This window comes from Antennarius striatus, chromosome 2 (genome assembly GCF_040054535.1).
Source record: "Antennarius striatus isolate MH-2024 chromosome 2, ASM4005453v1, whole genome shotgun sequence".
NCBI classification, from domain to species: domain Eukaryota; kingdom Metazoa; phylum Chordata; class Actinopteri; order Lophiiformes; family Antennariidae; genus Antennarius; species Antennarius striatus.
In genome coordinates, this window is record NC_090777.1 from 30215905 (window position 1) to 30233208 (window position 17304).

At 48.0% G+C, this 17304-nt stretch overlaps 2 protein-coding genes across 2 annotated transcripts; one reads left to right on the top strand and one right to left on the bottom strand.

Annotated features, from left to right (window-relative positions):
- The first annotated feature begins 86 nt into the window (after positions 1–86).
- Positions 87–11104, top strand: LOC137606914 (coiled-coil domain-containing protein 40-like). The gene is made up of 17 exons (XM_068332254.1): positions 87–2135; positions 2295–2371; positions 2756–2842; positions 3013–3232; positions 3587–3744; positions 4000–4122; positions 5123–5244; positions 5335–5578; positions 5679–5861; positions 6024–6269; positions 6356–6566; positions 6690–6859; positions 6932–7023; positions 7910–8024; positions 8134–8325; positions 8419–8577; positions 9564–11104. The coding sequence occupies exons 1-17, from the start codon at positions 2111–2113 to the stop codon at positions 9840–9842; spliced, it is 2703 nt and encodes a 900-aa protein (XP_068188355.1). The 5' UTR covers positions 87–2110; the 3' UTR covers positions 9843–11104.
- A 2929-nt stretch (positions 11105–14033) lies between these two features.
- Positions 14034–17278, bottom strand: tnnc1b (troponin C type 1b (slow)). The gene is made up of 6 exons (XM_068340223.1): positions 17150–17278; positions 16491–16521; positions 14827–14973; positions 14567–14681; positions 14360–14496; positions 14034–14264 (listed from the first exon to the last, which is right to left on the bottom strand). Exons 1-6 carry the CDS (start codon positions 17171–17173, stop codon positions 14233–14235), a joined length of 486 nt encoding a protein of 161 aa, XP_068196324.1. The 5' UTR covers positions 17174–17278; the 3' UTR covers positions 14034–14232.
- Positions 17279–17304: the final 26 nt, after the last annotated feature.

Consider the following 17304-nt stretch of genomic DNA (forward strand, 5'->3'; position numbering starts at 1 on the left):
TAAAATCTGTGTGTGCTGTTGTGGGTCTGAATCAACTTGGGCAGGACTACCAGAGGCTCGGGGCGCAAGTCCAGCCCTCAGGTCTGAATCAACTGGGGCAGGACTGCCAGAGGCTCGGGGCGCAAGTCCGGCCCTCAGGACTGCCGGAGGCTCGGGGCGCAAGTCCGGCCCTCAGGACTGCCGGAGGCTCGGGGCGCAAGTCCGGCCCTCAGGACTGCCAGAGGCTCGGGGCGCAAGTCCGGCCCTCAGGACTGCCGGAGGCTCGGGGCGCAAGTCCAGCCCTCATTATGACAGGACACAACGACGCCCGTCTGTGTGACAAGACGAAAGAGAACAGCATTGGCGTATGTTTAGAGTCCCACCTTGTACATCTGTTCTTCTGTTGCTGTGAACCACCGGCAGACCGTCGACCGTCGCAGTGTCACTTCCTGTCAGTACTTCGCTGCTATCTTGTGGAGACAATGTGTTTAACATAATAGACATATGGAAAGAATGTATTCCCATTCAGTGGTGTGACGACTAGCGTCGTGTGTGGGTTGGGATTGTCCTTTGGCTCCCTGTTTTTCTGTTTGCGCTTCATGGATGCAGATTAGCCTGTGCCATTGCTCAACGGTGATTGGGAGAAGCACACCTGTCCCCTGTCCTGATTGGCTGCGCCAAGATCTCACCGGAGATATAAATTCCAAGATGGCAGTCTTTTGAGGGCAGCAGGGCAGCGGATTCTCATCCTCTCCATTTTCCAATGAGCCACATGCTATTTTGTGTGAACTGATTACTTTCATTTGAGAAGTAGGGCTGGACTGCTGGTTTATTTGGTAACACTTTTCTCCTGTTTAACTTGGTTAGGAAGTTTAGATCCTTTCATTTGTTTTTCTGTTAGGTTAACCATTATTACTTTGTAGATAGGATTGTTTTGCTTGTTATTTTGGCATCAGTCCAGCCTGAAGTGAGCTTAACATATTTGATATTTAGCTATTGTAAATAAAAACCTAATTTATGTTATATATTTCAACTATTTGTCTGGTGGCACCTTGGGACTTGGGGAAGACTGGGCCTGTTCATGTTATGGCTCAGGCCCTCCTAGACTGGACGTAACATGAATTGGGGGCTCCTTTTTTTGTCTTCTGGTTGGCGGTGTTTTTTGGTGTGTAGGGAAATTATGAAGGGTTTTTTGGATGATTTTGTGGTCAGTCCTTGGGGTAGGATTGAAAAGTGCACGAAAGCTGATGTACTAATTGTGGCAACATACTATAGGGTGGAGATGCCATATAGTGCTAGAAAAGCAGACCTCAAGCAGACTCTGTGTGAGGGGTTGGTAGAACAGGGTGTTCTAACTAAACTAGCTGTTGAGGCGGCTGCTAACGCACCGGTGAAGAACCCCAGAGCAGCAGAAGCTGCTGGGGTTCGTGTAGAGCTGGAGCCGTTCCCTGATCTGTCTGTGGACAAAATGACCACAGAGGATCTCTGCATGGCCCTTCAAATAAAGGAGGTGGAGAACAGGAACAAACAGCTTGAGGTGCAAGCCTTGCATCTCCGTATCAGGGCTCTTGAGCTGGAAAGAGCCCCTGTAGCCTCCACCCCGGTGTCTCCCAATCTGAGTTTTTGTTCTGCTCCTGCTTTTGACGTGAGTAGAACATTGCATTGGTCCCTCTGTTTCGTTAGTCCGAGGTGGACTCTTACTTCAGTGCGTTTGAGCGGACAGCTACTGCACTGAAATTGCCTGAGGAGTTCTGGTCACTTCTTCTCCAGTGTCAGCTTGTCCGGAAAGCTCAGGAAGTCTGTGCCAGTCTGTCAATTGAGGACTGTCTGAATTAAATAGATTGTGTTGAGGGCTTATGAGCTGGTACCCGAAGCTTACAGACAAAAATTTAGAAACAGTGATGAACCTGCCAACTAGATGCACGTTGAGTTGGTTGTGATTGGTCCATTATCCAGTCTTAAGGCTTTGAAGATGGCGGCGGGCGTTTGAAGTTTAACGCATGAAAGAAAGTTCAAAGGTCAAATTGTGTGGCCAAACCTTTCATGTGGGCCGCTGGTCAGCCATAGAAGTCAGGTCGGTGAGGAGTTCTGCCACAGTGGGGCGACACTCCATCCAGACCAGAGAACAAGGATGGCAAGCGTACAAGAAGCCACAAGTAAGTGTGTGAACACAGAAGAACCAGGTCCTCACATGAACATTTAGCCCCTCCCCACATGTCACCTGACTCATAAGCTACTGTCTCCACCCACACTGGCCTCCTGTGGAAGTCTGACACAGAAGCTCATTATTCTGTTGCACCTTCTTGACGTTTCAGATCCAGCCCAGAGCTGGGGGGACGGTTCTCAGCTGGTGACGCTGCAGAACACAACGCCCCCCCTAACTGACCCTCAGGTATGTCCTTTATTACAGCTATTACTTACGACCTTCTGGATTATACCACTTTACGTCTGTCTGCTACGAATGCTGGAATCATAAAATCACTACTAAACCGTTAAAAACACACAATATCATGTTACTGTACAGTAAATCAGAATAAAATAAAATATGTAATTACCCCATAGCAACCCCCGTGACCCAAATCAGAAGAAGCAGCTGAAGACGAGACAGACGTTTTTTCTCTATTAAAATATAAAATGTAGTTGTTTGTAAGCTTAAAATAGATTTTTATTATTCATTATGAAATGATTGAATTTAAGAGGTTTGGGGCATTTCTTTAATAATTTGAAAAGAGGAACATTAGTTTGACCTGTGAGGTGTGTTAATCTGTATTTGCAGTTGAAAGCGGTGAAGATGCAGAATGATAATCTGAACAAAGTCCTCAGGACGCGTCTGGAGGCTGTTGAGCAGGAACTGAAGCATGAGGTTGGCGACTTTTCTACCTTCAACAAATGTCTGTTAATGGAATTGAGTGCTTTATAAATTCAAGTAGATTGATTGGTGTTTATATACAATGAAACCTTATCTTAGCATTAAGACACCTCTGAGCGAGGAACCCGCGCTGCAGTGACTTGACCCTGTCTCGTGTGCTGCAGTGGGATCATTATAAGGCGGAGGAAGAGAAGACGAGGGGCGAAGCTGAGAAGATGCTTGCCCTTAAACACAGAGTGGACAAAATGAACAGCAGAGTGGAGACACATGATCACAAGAAGGCCGCAGCTCTGGCCAAACACCAGGAGGCACAGGCGCACCTGGACAAGGTGAAGGAGAAGCATGCTGCTGCTCTCCTCCAGCACCGGCAGATGGAAGCTGATGGTGAGTCCCGTTTCAGACACGCCCACAAACTTCATCACAGAAACTTCTTTCAGAATTTGTGGAAATTGTGGAATTCTCTGCTTTAGTTCAAAGGCTGCTTTTTTCAGTGTTTTCTTAAGGTTCACTTCCCAACTATCAATAAATTAATCTTTATTTGTATAGCGCTTAATCCATCTCTCCATCTCTAACTTTGAGTTTGACGAAGGCTAGAAGACGATCTAGTCGTACGAATGACTGGTCTTAACCACGACCCACTAAACCATCACAAAAACCTCAGAGTGTTTGAGAAAGCCGAGCCTCACAGATCAGGTCAGTTTTCACGTCTCAGGTATTCACGTGTGCGTGTTCCCACAGTGGCCCAGCAGCAGGCCGTCATAGAGAACGTCACACTCTATCGCATTCTCATCCAAAGAGCCAAGGAGAACCTGACCTCTGACGTGAAGGTCATGGAGAATATGACCCACAGAGAAAAGGCTGGTCGGAAAGAAGGCAGGAAGCAGCAGGAAGAGCAGGTAAACACATGCGTGTGTCAGTTTGACCCCTAAGGAGAGCAGCACACCTGTGTGTGAATGAAAGACAGATTATATCACCATACAATCTGGCTCCTGTCACATTTAATCTGACTTTAAACCAGATGTCCGTTTCAGCATCACCAAATACATCGGTCACGGATACGAGACCACCTACCTCACAATGATTTCACTGTATTAGGTTTGATTGATTGATTACTACAGTATTGATTGATAAGAATTGTCTCGTGTCATCAGGAACAGGTTATGAAACAACTACAAGGCAAGAAGCTAAAGCTGGAGGCGGACATTGCCGGCTACGAGGCGCAGGCCGCTGCTTATGCTGAGGTCACGCAGGACATCAAGACGGCTGTCGCTGAGGTAAGAACGGTGTCTGGAACACACACGGAACGATGAGCCAGAAGATGTGATGGCGTGTGTGTGTGTGTGTGTGTGCGTGTGTGTGCGTGTGTGTGTGTCTGTGTGTGTGTGTCTGTGTGTGTGCGTGTGTGTGTGTGTGCGTGTGTGTGTGCGTGTGTGTGTGCGTGTGTGCGCGTGTGTGTGTGCGTGTGTGTGTGCGTGTGTGTGTGTGTATGTGTGCGTGTGTGTGTGTGTGTGCGTGTGTGTGTATGTGTGCGTGTGTGTGTGTGTGTGTGTGTGTGTGTGTGTGTCTGTCTGTGTCTGTGTCTGTCTGTGTCTGTGTGTGTGTGTGTCTGTGTGTGTGTGTGTCTGTGTGTGCGTGTGTGTGTGTGCGTGTGTGTGTCTGTGTGTGTGTGTGTGTGTGTGTGTCTGTGTGTGTGTGTCTGCGTGTGTGTGTGTGCGTGTGTGTGTCTGTGTGTGTGTCTGTGTGTGTGTCTGTGTGTGTGTGTCTGCGTGTGTGTGTCTGTGTGTGCGTGTGTGTGTGTGCGTGTGTGTGTCTGTGTGTGTGTCTGTGTGTGTGTGTCTGTGTGTGTGTGTCTGCGTGTGTGTGTCTGTGTGTGTGTGTCTGTGTGTGTGTGTCTGTGTGTGCGTGTGTGTGTGTGCGTGTGTGTGTCTGTGTGTGTGTGTGTCTGTGTGTGTGTCTGCGTGTGTGTGTCTGCGTGTGTGTGTCTGTGTGTGTGTGTCTGTGTGTGCGTGTGTGTGTGTGCATGTGTGTGTCTGTGTGTGTGTCTGCGTGTGTGTGCGTGTGTGTGTGCGTGTGTGTGTCTGTGTGTGTGTCTGTGTGTCTGTGTGTCTGTGTGTGTGTCTGTGTGCGTGTGTGTGTGCGTGTGTCTGTGTGTGTGCGTGTGTCTGTGTGTGTGCGTGTGTCTGGGTGTGTGCGTGTGTCTGTGTGTGTGCGTGTGTGTGCGTGCGTGCGTGTGTGTGTGTGTGTGTGTGTGTGTGTGTGTGTGTGTGCGCGCAGGCTGAGACAGAAATGGAACAAGTGTTCATGGAGCGCAAAGTGCTGCAGAGGAACTGGGACAACTGTCTGCTGGAGCTGAGGAGAAGAGACCACTTCCTGGACAGCCCACAGATGTCCGTAAGGTGAGAACGAGGCCAGTGGGCGAAGCCATCGTCAGACAGGGGGGGGGGTGTCTGACCACTAGAGCCTGAGTCTGTCCTGCTGTCCTCTAGTGCTGTCCAGCAGGAGCTGATGTTATTGGAACAGGACATCGACAATGTGAAGAGGTCCATGGCTGAAGCGCAGGAGAACCACGTGGAACTGTCCTCAGAGCTGAAGTGGGTCCAGGTGGACTGCAACAACACCGAGAACCTGACGGAAAAGGCCAAGGCCAGAACCGAGGCTCTGCGGGTCCAGAACAGAGACTGTCAGGAGTCTCTGAGGGAGAACGAGCAGGCTCTGGAAACGCTCACCAAGGTGACAGACCTCTGCTGTTTGGACCTCACGTCAGTCAGGACTGGGTGTCATGTCTGCCCTCCCATCATCAAATATCCACTCCTGCTCTTCATTTCCGTAGAAAGCAAAGAACTTCCACGCTCAGTGGAGAGATCAGAGGAAGCAGTTGGAGAAGGAAAGTGTTGCTGGTGTGACTCTGGAGGCCCAAATCATGAAGCACACCCAGAAGATCCTCACCCACAAGCAGGACAGCGAGTACACGGAAAATCTTGTTTCCAAGGCGACCAAATGCAGGACAGAGGAGGTAAAGACTGGATCTGAACGTTGAAGGGAGCAGAAGGTTTCTGCCTCGTGGGCAGTGCAGCTGTATCGACATTTATTCACAGAATACTTTTCCTCTGACGTCCCTGTTCTCGCTCCTGGATTTATTAATGCCCCCCCATGTGCATCTCCCCCTCCCACACAGAACGAGGAGCTGTGGAAGCTGCAAGAAGAAAATCATAAGGTCGTGCAGGAGTGTGGAGAGGTCAGCGAAGTCCTGGACTTCCTGTCCAAAACCCACGAGGCGCTGGAGCAGGAGATCGCAGAACGCGACAAGCTGCTGTCCTCCAGGCAGAAAGAGATTTCCTCCCTCAATCAGACCGTCAACCAGTGTCATGCCGCCATCTGCAATTTATTGGACAAGATACAAGTCGTCAAAGACACCAGTGGGGTGAGGACTCAGTGGATTATTTGGAAGCCATAAAAATGAAACATGCATATTTCCTTGTGTGATTTGTGTGCCTACGTTCCCATCAGACGGACCTAAGTCCTCTAAAAGTTAAGGAGCGCTCCATATTGGCTGAGATTGCGGAGCTGGGTAGGAGAATTCAGAAGGAGAAAGAGCTGTGGATGAAGTTACAGGAGACGATCGCAGGAATGGTCCAGAACATTGAAGAGAAGAACCAGGAGAACCACCAACTGCAGAGAAAGAACACGGAACTGCAGAGGAGGAAAATACGCTTTGAGAGTATGTAGAGTAAAGTCCTTCAGTTTGAAGCACCAAACATGACCTTCAGGTCCTTCTGATGGACGGATGCTATACCTGTGCACTTGTACACGAGCCTCTGTTACAGCGTTTCCTTCCCATTAGGTTATGTTGAAGCGGTTCAATATGAAGTCAGGATGTTGGAAACCAACACGCTGAAGCTGTCGGACGACGTGAACCGATTGGACAACCTGCTGAGGAAGAACAAGCAGCTCAGCCTGGCTCTGAAGAAGGAGAACGAGCTGCAGAACAAAGACGCCTTTGAGCGGCTGAAGGCAGGCCATCAAGTCATTTGTTCTGTTCTGTATTCTAAAGCCAATCATTTTAACACAATGTTGTGTGTTTAGGAGGAGGAGCAGAAGACGTTTGAACTGATAATGATGCAAAACAAGCTGGAAGAAGAAAAAGAGAGCCTCTCCAACAGCATCGTGGAATCTGAGTGAGTCAAAGGTCACGTTTGTATGGAAGTCAAGGACGCGGAAGAAAGAACGTTTCCACTCATCACACACTCATCACACACTCATCACACACTCATCACACACTCATCCTACGTTACGTTATAACACATTCATTGCAGGTTAAACCAAACTCTTCTAAATTCATTTGTACACTAAACCACGTCAGTCTAAATGTTTAACTGCTTGGTAAGAAAACACTAAACAACTTTCCAGAAATACATTCAAATGTGACCGGATCATCACTGCCTAAAAATCACACTGCACCTGTAACATGTCCACGTTTTCAACTGACACAACATTTCACTCTTGGGAAGAGTGTTATGGGACAGTGATTGGTTCAGAGTTCTGACCCAGCACCAAATGACTGATCACTCTTTCAGCACATCTCCAGCACCCAACCAGACGGTCCGGATCAACACAGACGATCCGGTTGAACGCAGACGGTCTGGTTGAACGCAGACGGTCTGGTTGAACGCAGACGGTCTGGTTGAACGCAGACGGTCTGGTTGAACGCAGATGGTCCGGTTGAACGCAGACGGTCCGGTTGAACGCAGACGGCCCGGTTGAACGCAGACGGCCCGGTTGAACGCAGACGGCCCGGTTGAACGCAGACGGTCCGGTTGAACGCAGACGGTCCGGTTGAACGCAGACGGTCCGGTTGAACGCAGACGGTCCGGTTGAACGCAGACATCTGGTTGAACGCAGATGGCCCAGTTGAACGCAGACATCTGGTTGAACGCAGATGGCCCAGTTGAACGCAGACGGCCCGGTTGAATGCAGACGGTCCGGATCAACACAGACGGTCCAGTTGAGCGCAGATTGTCTGGTGGATCACATGGTCTTTGTGGTGTCTTTGTGATGTCACAGGGTGTGCCTGCTGTGGTGGAATAAGAAGATCGAGCTCCTACGGGAGACCCTTTCGCTCATGGACGAGAGCCTGGGAGGAATCCAGGCAATGAGGGATGAGATCAACCGTCTGGAGGTAAACACTCACACACTGAGTGGACGTCCCACACATTCAGACACCAGTGACACTGAAGCTGAAGCCAAACAGCATCGTTAACGTGTGGCCTGCACGTGTTTGTGGACAGTTGGGGATTGACCAGCTGATGGCAGAGCGGGAGCATCTGCAGAGACAGAGTAAGTTAAGTGTGACGCGGTGGGAGAACATTGACCTCCGCCGGCAGGCCCTCATGAAGAAGAGCAAGCAGGTTCACCGGTCCGACGCCAACCACAACCTCGTCCTGGCGGGCCTTCAGCGCAAGATCCGGGATAAACAAAAGGTCGGAGATACCATTCACGTCTGCAGGCGGCTTCACGTTTGATTTCATTGGTCGATTGAGTGACAGAATGCTGATGATGTTCTGTCCCCTCAGACCTTGTTAAACTGTGGTCAGCTGATCATAGCGCTGCAGAGTGAGGAGGCTCGCATGGATGCTGTGCTCACACAGCAGCAGCAGAAGATGCAGGAATATGAGAGCAGCATCTCCACCTGTGACTCTGATATCCTTCTCCTCCAAGACACCAAGGAGAAGGTGAGGAGCTCCGCAGCACGTCCTCATTTCTGTCCATCGTCCATCATCCATTCATACATCATCCAAATCCATCCATCATTCATCATCCATCCATCCATCAATCCCTCTATCCATCCATCATCCATTCATCAATCCATCCGTGATCCATCATTCATCATCCTTTTACACATCATCCATTCATACATCATTCCTCATCCATTCATCCTTCCAACCACCCATCATCCATTCATCATCCATTCATACATCATCCATCCATCAATCCATCCGTCCATCCATCATCCATTCATCATCCATTCATACATCATCATCCATCCATAATACATTCATCATACATTCATACATCATCATCCATCCATCCATTTATCCATCATCCATTCATCATCCACTATCCATTCATACATCATTTATCATCCATTCATCATCCATACATCATTCATCCATCAATCCATCCGTCCATCCATCCATCATCCATTCATCATACATTCATACATCATCATCCATACATCATCATCCATCCATCATCCATACATCATCATCCATCCATCATCCATTCATCGTCCATTCATACATCATCCAGATCCATCCATCATCCATTCATACATCATTCATCATCCATCAATCTTCAAACCAGCTTCTTCTGCTTTGGGTCGTGGGGGTCTTGGGGGTTGTGGAGGTCGTGGGGGTCGTGGGGAGCCTCACTACCCACTGCACCTGCCTGTATATTTCAAATTGAAATTCCTGTACATGAGTCCAGAAAACGTGTAGCGCTAACAGCTCGGGGGTGTCGTCCTGCTATCAGCGTCTCCTTCAGGTTTTCTCCTGACGTGTTAAATTATATTCAGTTTGGCCAATTTAGTCTCCGCTCTGTCGTCAAGTCAGATGAAGTTGTGAGAGTACTGTCGTCACATTGTCACCTCATGAACACAATCGCTCTTTACTGTTATCTCCTAGAACATGTCCTAACCCTTCCTTTGCCCCCCCTCCAGAACCTGGCTAACATCCTGACTCTGCAGAGCCGCCATAAGAAGCTGCAGAAGTTCTGTGAGGGCAGCTACAGACTCTCCACCAGAAGCCAGTCCCTTGATTCCGTGTTGGAGACCCAACGAACACGCCTGGACACCATCACCGGCATCCTGCAGGGGGTGCAGGAGGAGTTCCCCCAGTACCAGGGGCAGGTCCGACGCGCATTGCTGACACTGGAGGCATGCGCCGACACCATGGAGAAAGACGTCGTCCAGACTCCAGAGGGGTTCAGGTTTCGCTAAATCTAAACAGCACAGATGGAAACGTCACAGCTCCAACACAAGTTCTGTTTCTTTACCTCCCAACCGTTTAAGGCGGATGGCCGCCCTCCAGAGTCTGGCTCCGCCCTTCCGAGTCTGACTCCGCCCTTCAGAGTCTGGCTCTGCCCCCCAGAATCTGTCTCCACCTCTAGTCTGGCTCCGCCCTCTATAGTCTCCCCCCGTCCTTCAGCATCTGGCTCTGTTCTCCAGGTCTAGCTCTGCGCTCCAGAGTCTGGGTCCTGCCCAGAGTTTCTTCCTCAATGAGGGAGTTTTTCCCTGCCGCTGTCGCTTATACTTTGGAGGGTCCTGTTGGGTTCTGGAGGTTCCTGTTGGGTTCTAGAGGGTCCTGTTGGGTTCTGGAGGGTCCTGTTGGGTTCCTGAGGGTCCTGTTGGGTTCTGGAGGGTCCTGTTGGGTCTCTCTCTGTAAAATATCTTTGAAATGTCTGCTGATGTGATTAAGCTCCTTACAAATAAATGTTGATGGATGAATTGATAGGGCGGTGCGGTGGTGCCGTGGGTAGGGCTGTCGCTGCACAACACGGCAGTTCCCGGTTCGAGTCCCGCTTTGTGTGGAGTTTGCATGTTCTCCCCGTGTCTGTGTGGGTTCCCTCCGGGTTTTCCGGCTTCCTCCCCCCTCCAGAAACATGCTTCAGGTTAATTGGCCGTTCCAAATTGATTGTAGCTGTGTGTGTGTGTGTGTGTCTGTCTGTCTCTGTGGCTCTGCGGTGCACTAGCGTCACATCTGGAGTTTCCCCTGCCTCACTCCCTTAGCCAGCTGGGATAGGCTCCAGTTCCCCGCAACCCACTACGGTGGAAAAGCAGTTCGGAAGATGAATGATTAATTGATTGATACTGACAACGATCATAACATTTGTTGAAAAAGAAGAAGCTGGAAATAGAATTATATTCTTCAAAAAAAAAAACATTTGATAATGAATTCAATAAAAAGTGCCCTTCTTCTTTTCCTTTCAGCTTTTCCCTTCAGGGGTCGCCACAGCAAATCAATTTCCTCCATCTAGCCCTGTCCTTTGAATCCTCTTCTCTCACACCAACTACCTTCATGTCCTCTTTCACTACATCCATAAACCTCCTCTTTGGTCTTCATCTAGGCCTCCTGCCTGGCAGTTCAGAACTCAGCATCCTTCTACCAATATATTCACTATCTCTCCTCTGGACATGTCCAAACCATCTCAGTCTGGCCTCTCTGACTTTATCTCCAGAACCTCTAACATGTGCTGTCCCTCTGATGGACTCATTCCTGATCCTATCCATCCTGGTCACTCCCAGAGAGAACCTCAGCATCTTCATCTCTGCTACCTCCAGCTCTGTCTCCTGTCTTTTCCTCAGTGACACTGTCTCTAGACCAAACAACATCGCTGGTCTCACCACAGTTTTGTACACCTTTCCTTTCATTTTAGCTGAAACTCTTCTATCACACATCACACCTGACACTTTCCTCCACCCGTTCCATCCTGCCTGGACACGCTTCTTCACCTCTTTTCCACACTCTCCATTGCTCTGGACTGTTGAGCCTAAGTACTTCAAATCCTCCACCTTCTTGATCTCTTCTCCCTGTAACCTCACTCTTCCACTTGGGTCCCTCTCATTCACACACATGTACTCTGTCTGACTGCGGCTAACCTTCATTCCTCTCCTTTCCAGGACAAACCTCCACCTCTCTAGCTTCTCCTCCACCTGTTCCCTGCTCTCACTGCAGATCACAATGTCATCTGCAAACATCATAGTCCATGGAGATTCCTGTCTAACCTGGTCTGTCAGCCTGTCCATCACCATAGCAACAAGAAGGGGCTCAGAGCTGATCCCTGATGCAGTCCCACCTCCACCTTGAACTCCTCTGTCACACCTACACACACCTCACCACTGTCTTACAGTCCTCATACATGTCCTGCACCGCTCTAACATACTTCTCTGCCACTCCAGACTTCCTCATACAATACCACAGTTCCTCTCTGGACACCCTGTCATCAGCTTTCTCCAGATCTACAAAAACACAATGCAGCTCCCTCTGGCCTTCTCTGTACTTCTCTATCAACATCCTCAAAGCAAATACTGCATCTGTAGTACTCTTTTTTGGCATGAAACCATACTGCTGCTCACAGATGTTCACTTCTGCCCTTAGTCCAGCTTCCACTACTCTCTCCCATAACTTCATTGTATGGCTCATCAGCTTTATTCCTCTGTAGTTGCCACAACTCTTCACATCTCCCTTGTTCTTAAAAATGGGCACCAGCACACTTCTCCTCCATTCCTCAGGCATCTTCTCACTATCTAAGATCCTGTTGAACAACCCAGTCAGAAACTCTACCGCCACCTCTCCTAGACACTTCCATACCTCTACAGGTATATCATCAGGACCGACTGCCTTTCCACTCTTCATCCTCTTCAATGCCCTCCTCACTTCATCCTGACTAATCTTTGCTACTTCCTGGTCCACAACAGTCACCTCTTCTAGTCTTTGTTCTCTCTCATTTTCCACGTTCATCAACTCTTCAAAGTACTCTTTCCATCTTCCCATCACACTACTGGCACCTGTCAATAGACTTCCATCCCTATCCTTAATCACCCTAACCTGCTGCACATCCTTCCCATCTCTGTCTCTCTGTCTTGCCAACCGGTATAGATCAGTCTCTCCCTCCTTACTGTCCAACCTAGCATACAAGTCATCATAAGCCCCTTGTTTGGCCTTTGCTACCTCTACCTTCACCTTACGCTGCATCTCCCTGTACTCCTGTCTACTCTCCTCAGTCCTCTCAGTGTCCCACTTCTTCTTAGCTAACCTCTTTCTCTGTATACACTCCTGTACTCTCTTACCTGTCTCCCTGATCACATTAGCTGTAGTTGTCCAGTCATCTGGAAGCACCTCCTGACCACCCAGAGCCTGTCTTAACTCCTTCCTAAAAGTCATGCAACACTCTTCCTTTTTCAGCTTCCACCATTTCGTCTTCTGCTCTGCCTTTGCCCTCTTGATCTTCCTCACCACCAGAGTCATCCTACACACCACCATCCTATGCTGTTTGGCTACACTCTCACCTACCACTACTTTACAGTCACTGATCTCTTTCAGGTTACACCGTCTACACCAGATGTAGTCTACCTGTGTGCTCCTACCTCCACTCTTATAGGTCACCCTATGTTCCTGCCTCTTCTGGAAGAAAGTATTCACTACAGCCATTTCCATCCTTTTTGCAAAGTCAACTACCATCTGTCCTTCTGCGTTCCTCTCCTGGATACCAAACCTGCCCATAACCTCCTCATCACCTCTGTTTCCTGCACCAACATGTCCATTGAAGTCTGCTCCGATGACAACTCTCTCACTTCTAGGTATGCTCTGCATCACTTCATCAAAGTCCAACCAGAATTTCTCCTTCTCCTCCAGCTCACATCCTACCTGTGGAGCATACCCACTAACAACATTGAACATCACACCTTCTATTTCTAGCTTCAGACTCATCACTCTATCTGACACTCTTCTTACCTCCAGGACATTCCTAACAAACTCCTCCTTCAAGATAACTCCTCCTCCATTTCTCTTCCCATCTATACCATGATAGAACAACTTGAACCCTGCTCCTAAACTTCTAGCCTTGCTACCTTTCCACCTGGTCTCCTGGACACACAGTATGTCTACCTTCCTCCTCTGCATCATGTCAACCAACTCTCTACCTTTTCCTGTCATAGTTCCAACATTCAACGTCCCTACTCTCAGTCCTATACTCTTGGTGTTCCTCTTCTCTCTCTTCGAGCGAACGCACTTTCCTCCTCTCCTTCTTCGACCAACAGTAGTCCAATTTCCACCGGCGCCCTGTAGGTCAACAGCGCCGATGGTGGTCGTTGTTAACCCAGGCCTCGACCGATCCGGTATGGAAGTCATAGGTTTGAGTCGCATGTTTGATTTGGCAAAAGTTTTACGCTGGATGCCCTTCCTGACTCAACCCTCTGTATTTATCCGGGCTTGGGACCGGCACAATAAGACACTGGCTTGTGTCCTCTTGCGGCTACATTAATTCAATAAAAAGTTCCCTTAAAAGTGTTTACCCCCATTAGAATGCGTCACACCCAGAGAGCACCAGTGAACATTGTTGTGTCTGCTGGGGCGTCTGAGAACACAAAGGACCGTTAGTTGTCACGTGACACACCAAAGCAGACAAACGATGCCATTACGAAAAGCTTTTTAATGAAAATAGTCTTTATAAATGACATCTGGATCAGAAATAGTTTGCAGTCAGTGAGACGTCAGGTCGACCTGTGGGGGCTTTGCTGGGGGAGCTGAAGGACGGCGTCTGGTAGCTGTTGGTACGGCTGAAGCAGCAGGAAGGACCGCTGGGGAGACGCCGCCGGACGCCAGCAGGTGTTACTCAACACCTTTCATGAACTCCAGGAACTCTGTCAGAGAAACAAAGGAGGCAGTAGGTGGGTAGTTAGGTAAGTATGTAGACAGGTAGGTGGTAGGTAGGCAGTAGGTCGGTAGGTGGTCGTACCGTCATAATCAATTTTTCCATCGTTGTTTTTGTCGCCGTCCTTCATCAGCTCCTCGATGTCGTCTTCTGTGATGGCCTCTCCAGTGGACTCCAGCATGTTCTTCAGCTCCTCTAGGTCTATGTAGCCATCTCCGTTCCTTCACGCAGACAGAAGGTGTGGGTCATGTGACTCACCTGTGCGGCGACTGACTTACAGAGGACACCTACTTGTCAAACATGCGGAACAGTTCGGCCAGCTCCTCCTCTGATTTCCCTTTGCTCTCCTCCTTCATGCAGCGAACCATCATCACCAGGAACTCATCGAAATCTACTGTTCCGCTGCCTGTGAATATTAACGCAATTTTAGACTTCACTAGATCATGTTCATTTTACATCTTAAAATACACCTTCCTGCTTAAATTTACACTCCAGTTCCTTTAATATTGTTGTGATTCCACTGGAGGGAACGAACACGAATGCTGACGCACCATCCTCATCCACCTCATCAATCATCTCCTGTAACTCCTCAGGGGTGGGGTTCTGTCCCAGCATCCTCATCACCTTCCCCAGCTCCTTGGTGCTGATGCAGCCATCCTCTGCATCCTGGATGAAGATGTCAAAGGCAGCCTTAAACTCTACAAAGAACACAGCAGATGTTATTCTGAGGCAAGTCACAGAGAACAGCTGACGTATGTCACACTATTTAAAGAGGGAACACCCATGTGCTCAACATGACCGTTGTTTAGCACCCCAGTATTTTCTTTATTACCTTTATTATCCTTCAATAATTAATTTTACATGATATAACAACTAAAACTAGACAACTTTAGGTTCATCAGTTTGATACTACAGTAGATTCAGATTAAAACATTTTCATATTGTAGTACCTCTAGAAACAGGCTACTGGAGACGTGCCACATGAACGTGTGCTACCGTCAGCTCCACCATTGTCTGGAACTTTTTTTGACTTTCAGGAACTTCATTACTACGTATTCCGCCCTTATTTTTCTTGTTTTTTTCACTCTTGTTTTCTATGATAAAACTGTTGACTTTTCTGCGCTAAGCGTGGAGCTGCTTTCTCAGTCAGCTGAACGTGACTCCGTGGCTCCATTGTGTAAACACGATGAGATGGGCCGGTTAACAGATTTTTTGTGGAGTAGAACACACAGTATTATCAAATGGGATAGAAATCAGTGGAGGACATAACAGGTGATTACACACAGGAGGTACTTAAAGCGGTGTTTCCTGACAGTCGTCACAGACAATGAGAGATGCCTGGCTGACAACACAGGGGAGCTAACGCCGTCTAATGAAACATGGGTTGTTACCAGAGAGGGAGACCAAACGTATTCATAAAGTATATTCAACTGTAGACTCTTCCATACTTTATCTCGGTCCACTAACCTGCGTCACAGTGACAAGGAGGACCAATGTTTCAATACAGCACTTTACTCATGAACAACTGTAAAAAAGATAAAAACGTGCTCTCACTCTGTTGTTCGTGCTATTGTTAGTACGAACAATACTGACAATAGTATTGTTCGTATTGTTATGAACAATACTATTGTCAGTATAATGTGTTAGTATTGTTAGTAGCATTTTTATTAGTATTGTCAGTAGTATCGTTAGTATAGTCTTGTTAGTATTGTCAGTAGTATTGTTAGTAATGTTGTCAGTACTGTTAGTATTGTCAATAGTATTGTCAGTAGAGTTGTTAGATTTGTCAGTAGAAATGTTAGTATTGTCATTATTATTGTCAGTAGTGTTGTTAGTATTGTTAGTGGTATTGTTAGTAGTATTGTCAGTAGTATTGTTAGAATTGTCAGTAGTATTGTCAGTAGTTGTGTTAGTAGTATTGTTAGTAGTATTGTCAGTGGTATTGTTAGTAGTATTGTCAGTGGTATTGTTAGTAGTATTGTCAGTAGTTTTGTTGGTATTGTCACTAGTATTGTCAGTAGTTTTGTTGGTATTGTCAGTAGTATTGTTAGTATTGTCAGTAGGATTGTCAGTAGTATTGTCAGTAGTTTTGTTGGTATTGTCAGTAGTATTGTTGGTATTGTCAGTAGTATTGTCAGTAGTTTTGTTAGTATTGTCAGTACTATTGTCAGTACTGGTCCAGTGTTAGCGGTGATGCTAACAGGTTCCTTCTCACCGTTTTTCTGCTCCTCTGTCAGGTTCTCCACCTGAAGGGAGGAAAACAATACGGATGAATACTGGAAATGTTTCCAATGCTTTACAGTCAAGGATAATCTGTGTGTGTGTGTGTGTGTGTGTGTGTGTGTGTGTGTGTGTGTGTGTGTGTGTGTGTGTGTGTGTGTGTGTGTGTTTTAATAGCCATCAGCTGTCTGTTCTCTTCTTGGCCTGAACTGTCCAACTGTTCTTCCTTCCATTGTGTGACGGACATTTGAACCGACCCGTCACACAGACAGGATCACACAGCAGGACGGACACAAACATGGACACGTACACGGCAAGGACGTGACCCCAGTGACCTCAACAGACGCTGCAGCGCCCCCACCAGAGGAAACACCAGTGGAAATTTAGCCTTGAAGCTTAACATTAGCAGTGTCTGTCAAAAATAAGCTTCATGAACATTTAAAGAAACGAGCTGACTGTGACTCGTTTGGCTTCAGCCGCGATCTGACCGTCACACCGAGGGTCAGTCGCTCCAACAGACCGTCAGTACAGATGGGAACCCAGAGCCGTTTGACCTACGGCAGTGGAGAGTCTCTGAGGTCGGCGCCTCTCAGGGACCCTCACCACACACACACACACACACACACACACACACACACACTGGTCTGTACTCACTGCTGCTTTATACACATCATCCATGGCTGCTGCTCCGTCCCTCTCCTGACCAACCACGTCGCTCGCTGCTGCTCGCAGACAGGACTAATACAGCCAGAAGAACTGCCCTGCTCCTCTTTATTGTGAGGGGAGCGGGGCTAAAAAAAAGCTCTGAC

Coding starts and splice junctions, on each gene's coding strand:
- LOC137606914 (XM_068332254.1), top strand. CDS start 2,111: ATGGCAAGCGTACAAGAAGCCACAA. Junction 3,233..3,586: donor CCGGCAGATGGAAGCTGATG/GTGAGTCCCGTT, acceptor GTGTTCCCACAG/TGGCCCAGCAGCAGGCCGTC. Junction 8,578..9,563: donor TCCAAGACACCAAGGAGAAG/GTGAGGAGCTCC, acceptor CCCCCCCTCCAG/AACCTGGCTAACATCCTGAC.
- tnnc1b (XM_068340223.1), bottom strand. CDS start 17,173: ATGGATGATGTGTATAAAGCAGCA. Junction 14,682..14,826: donor TGATGAGGTGGATGAGGATG/GTGCGTCAGCAT, acceptor TAATATTCACAG/GCAGCGGAACAGTAGATTTC. Junction 14,497..14,566: donor CTGTTCCGCATGTTTGACAA/GTAGGTGTCCTC, acceptor GTCTGCGTGAAG/GAACGGAGATGGCTACATAG.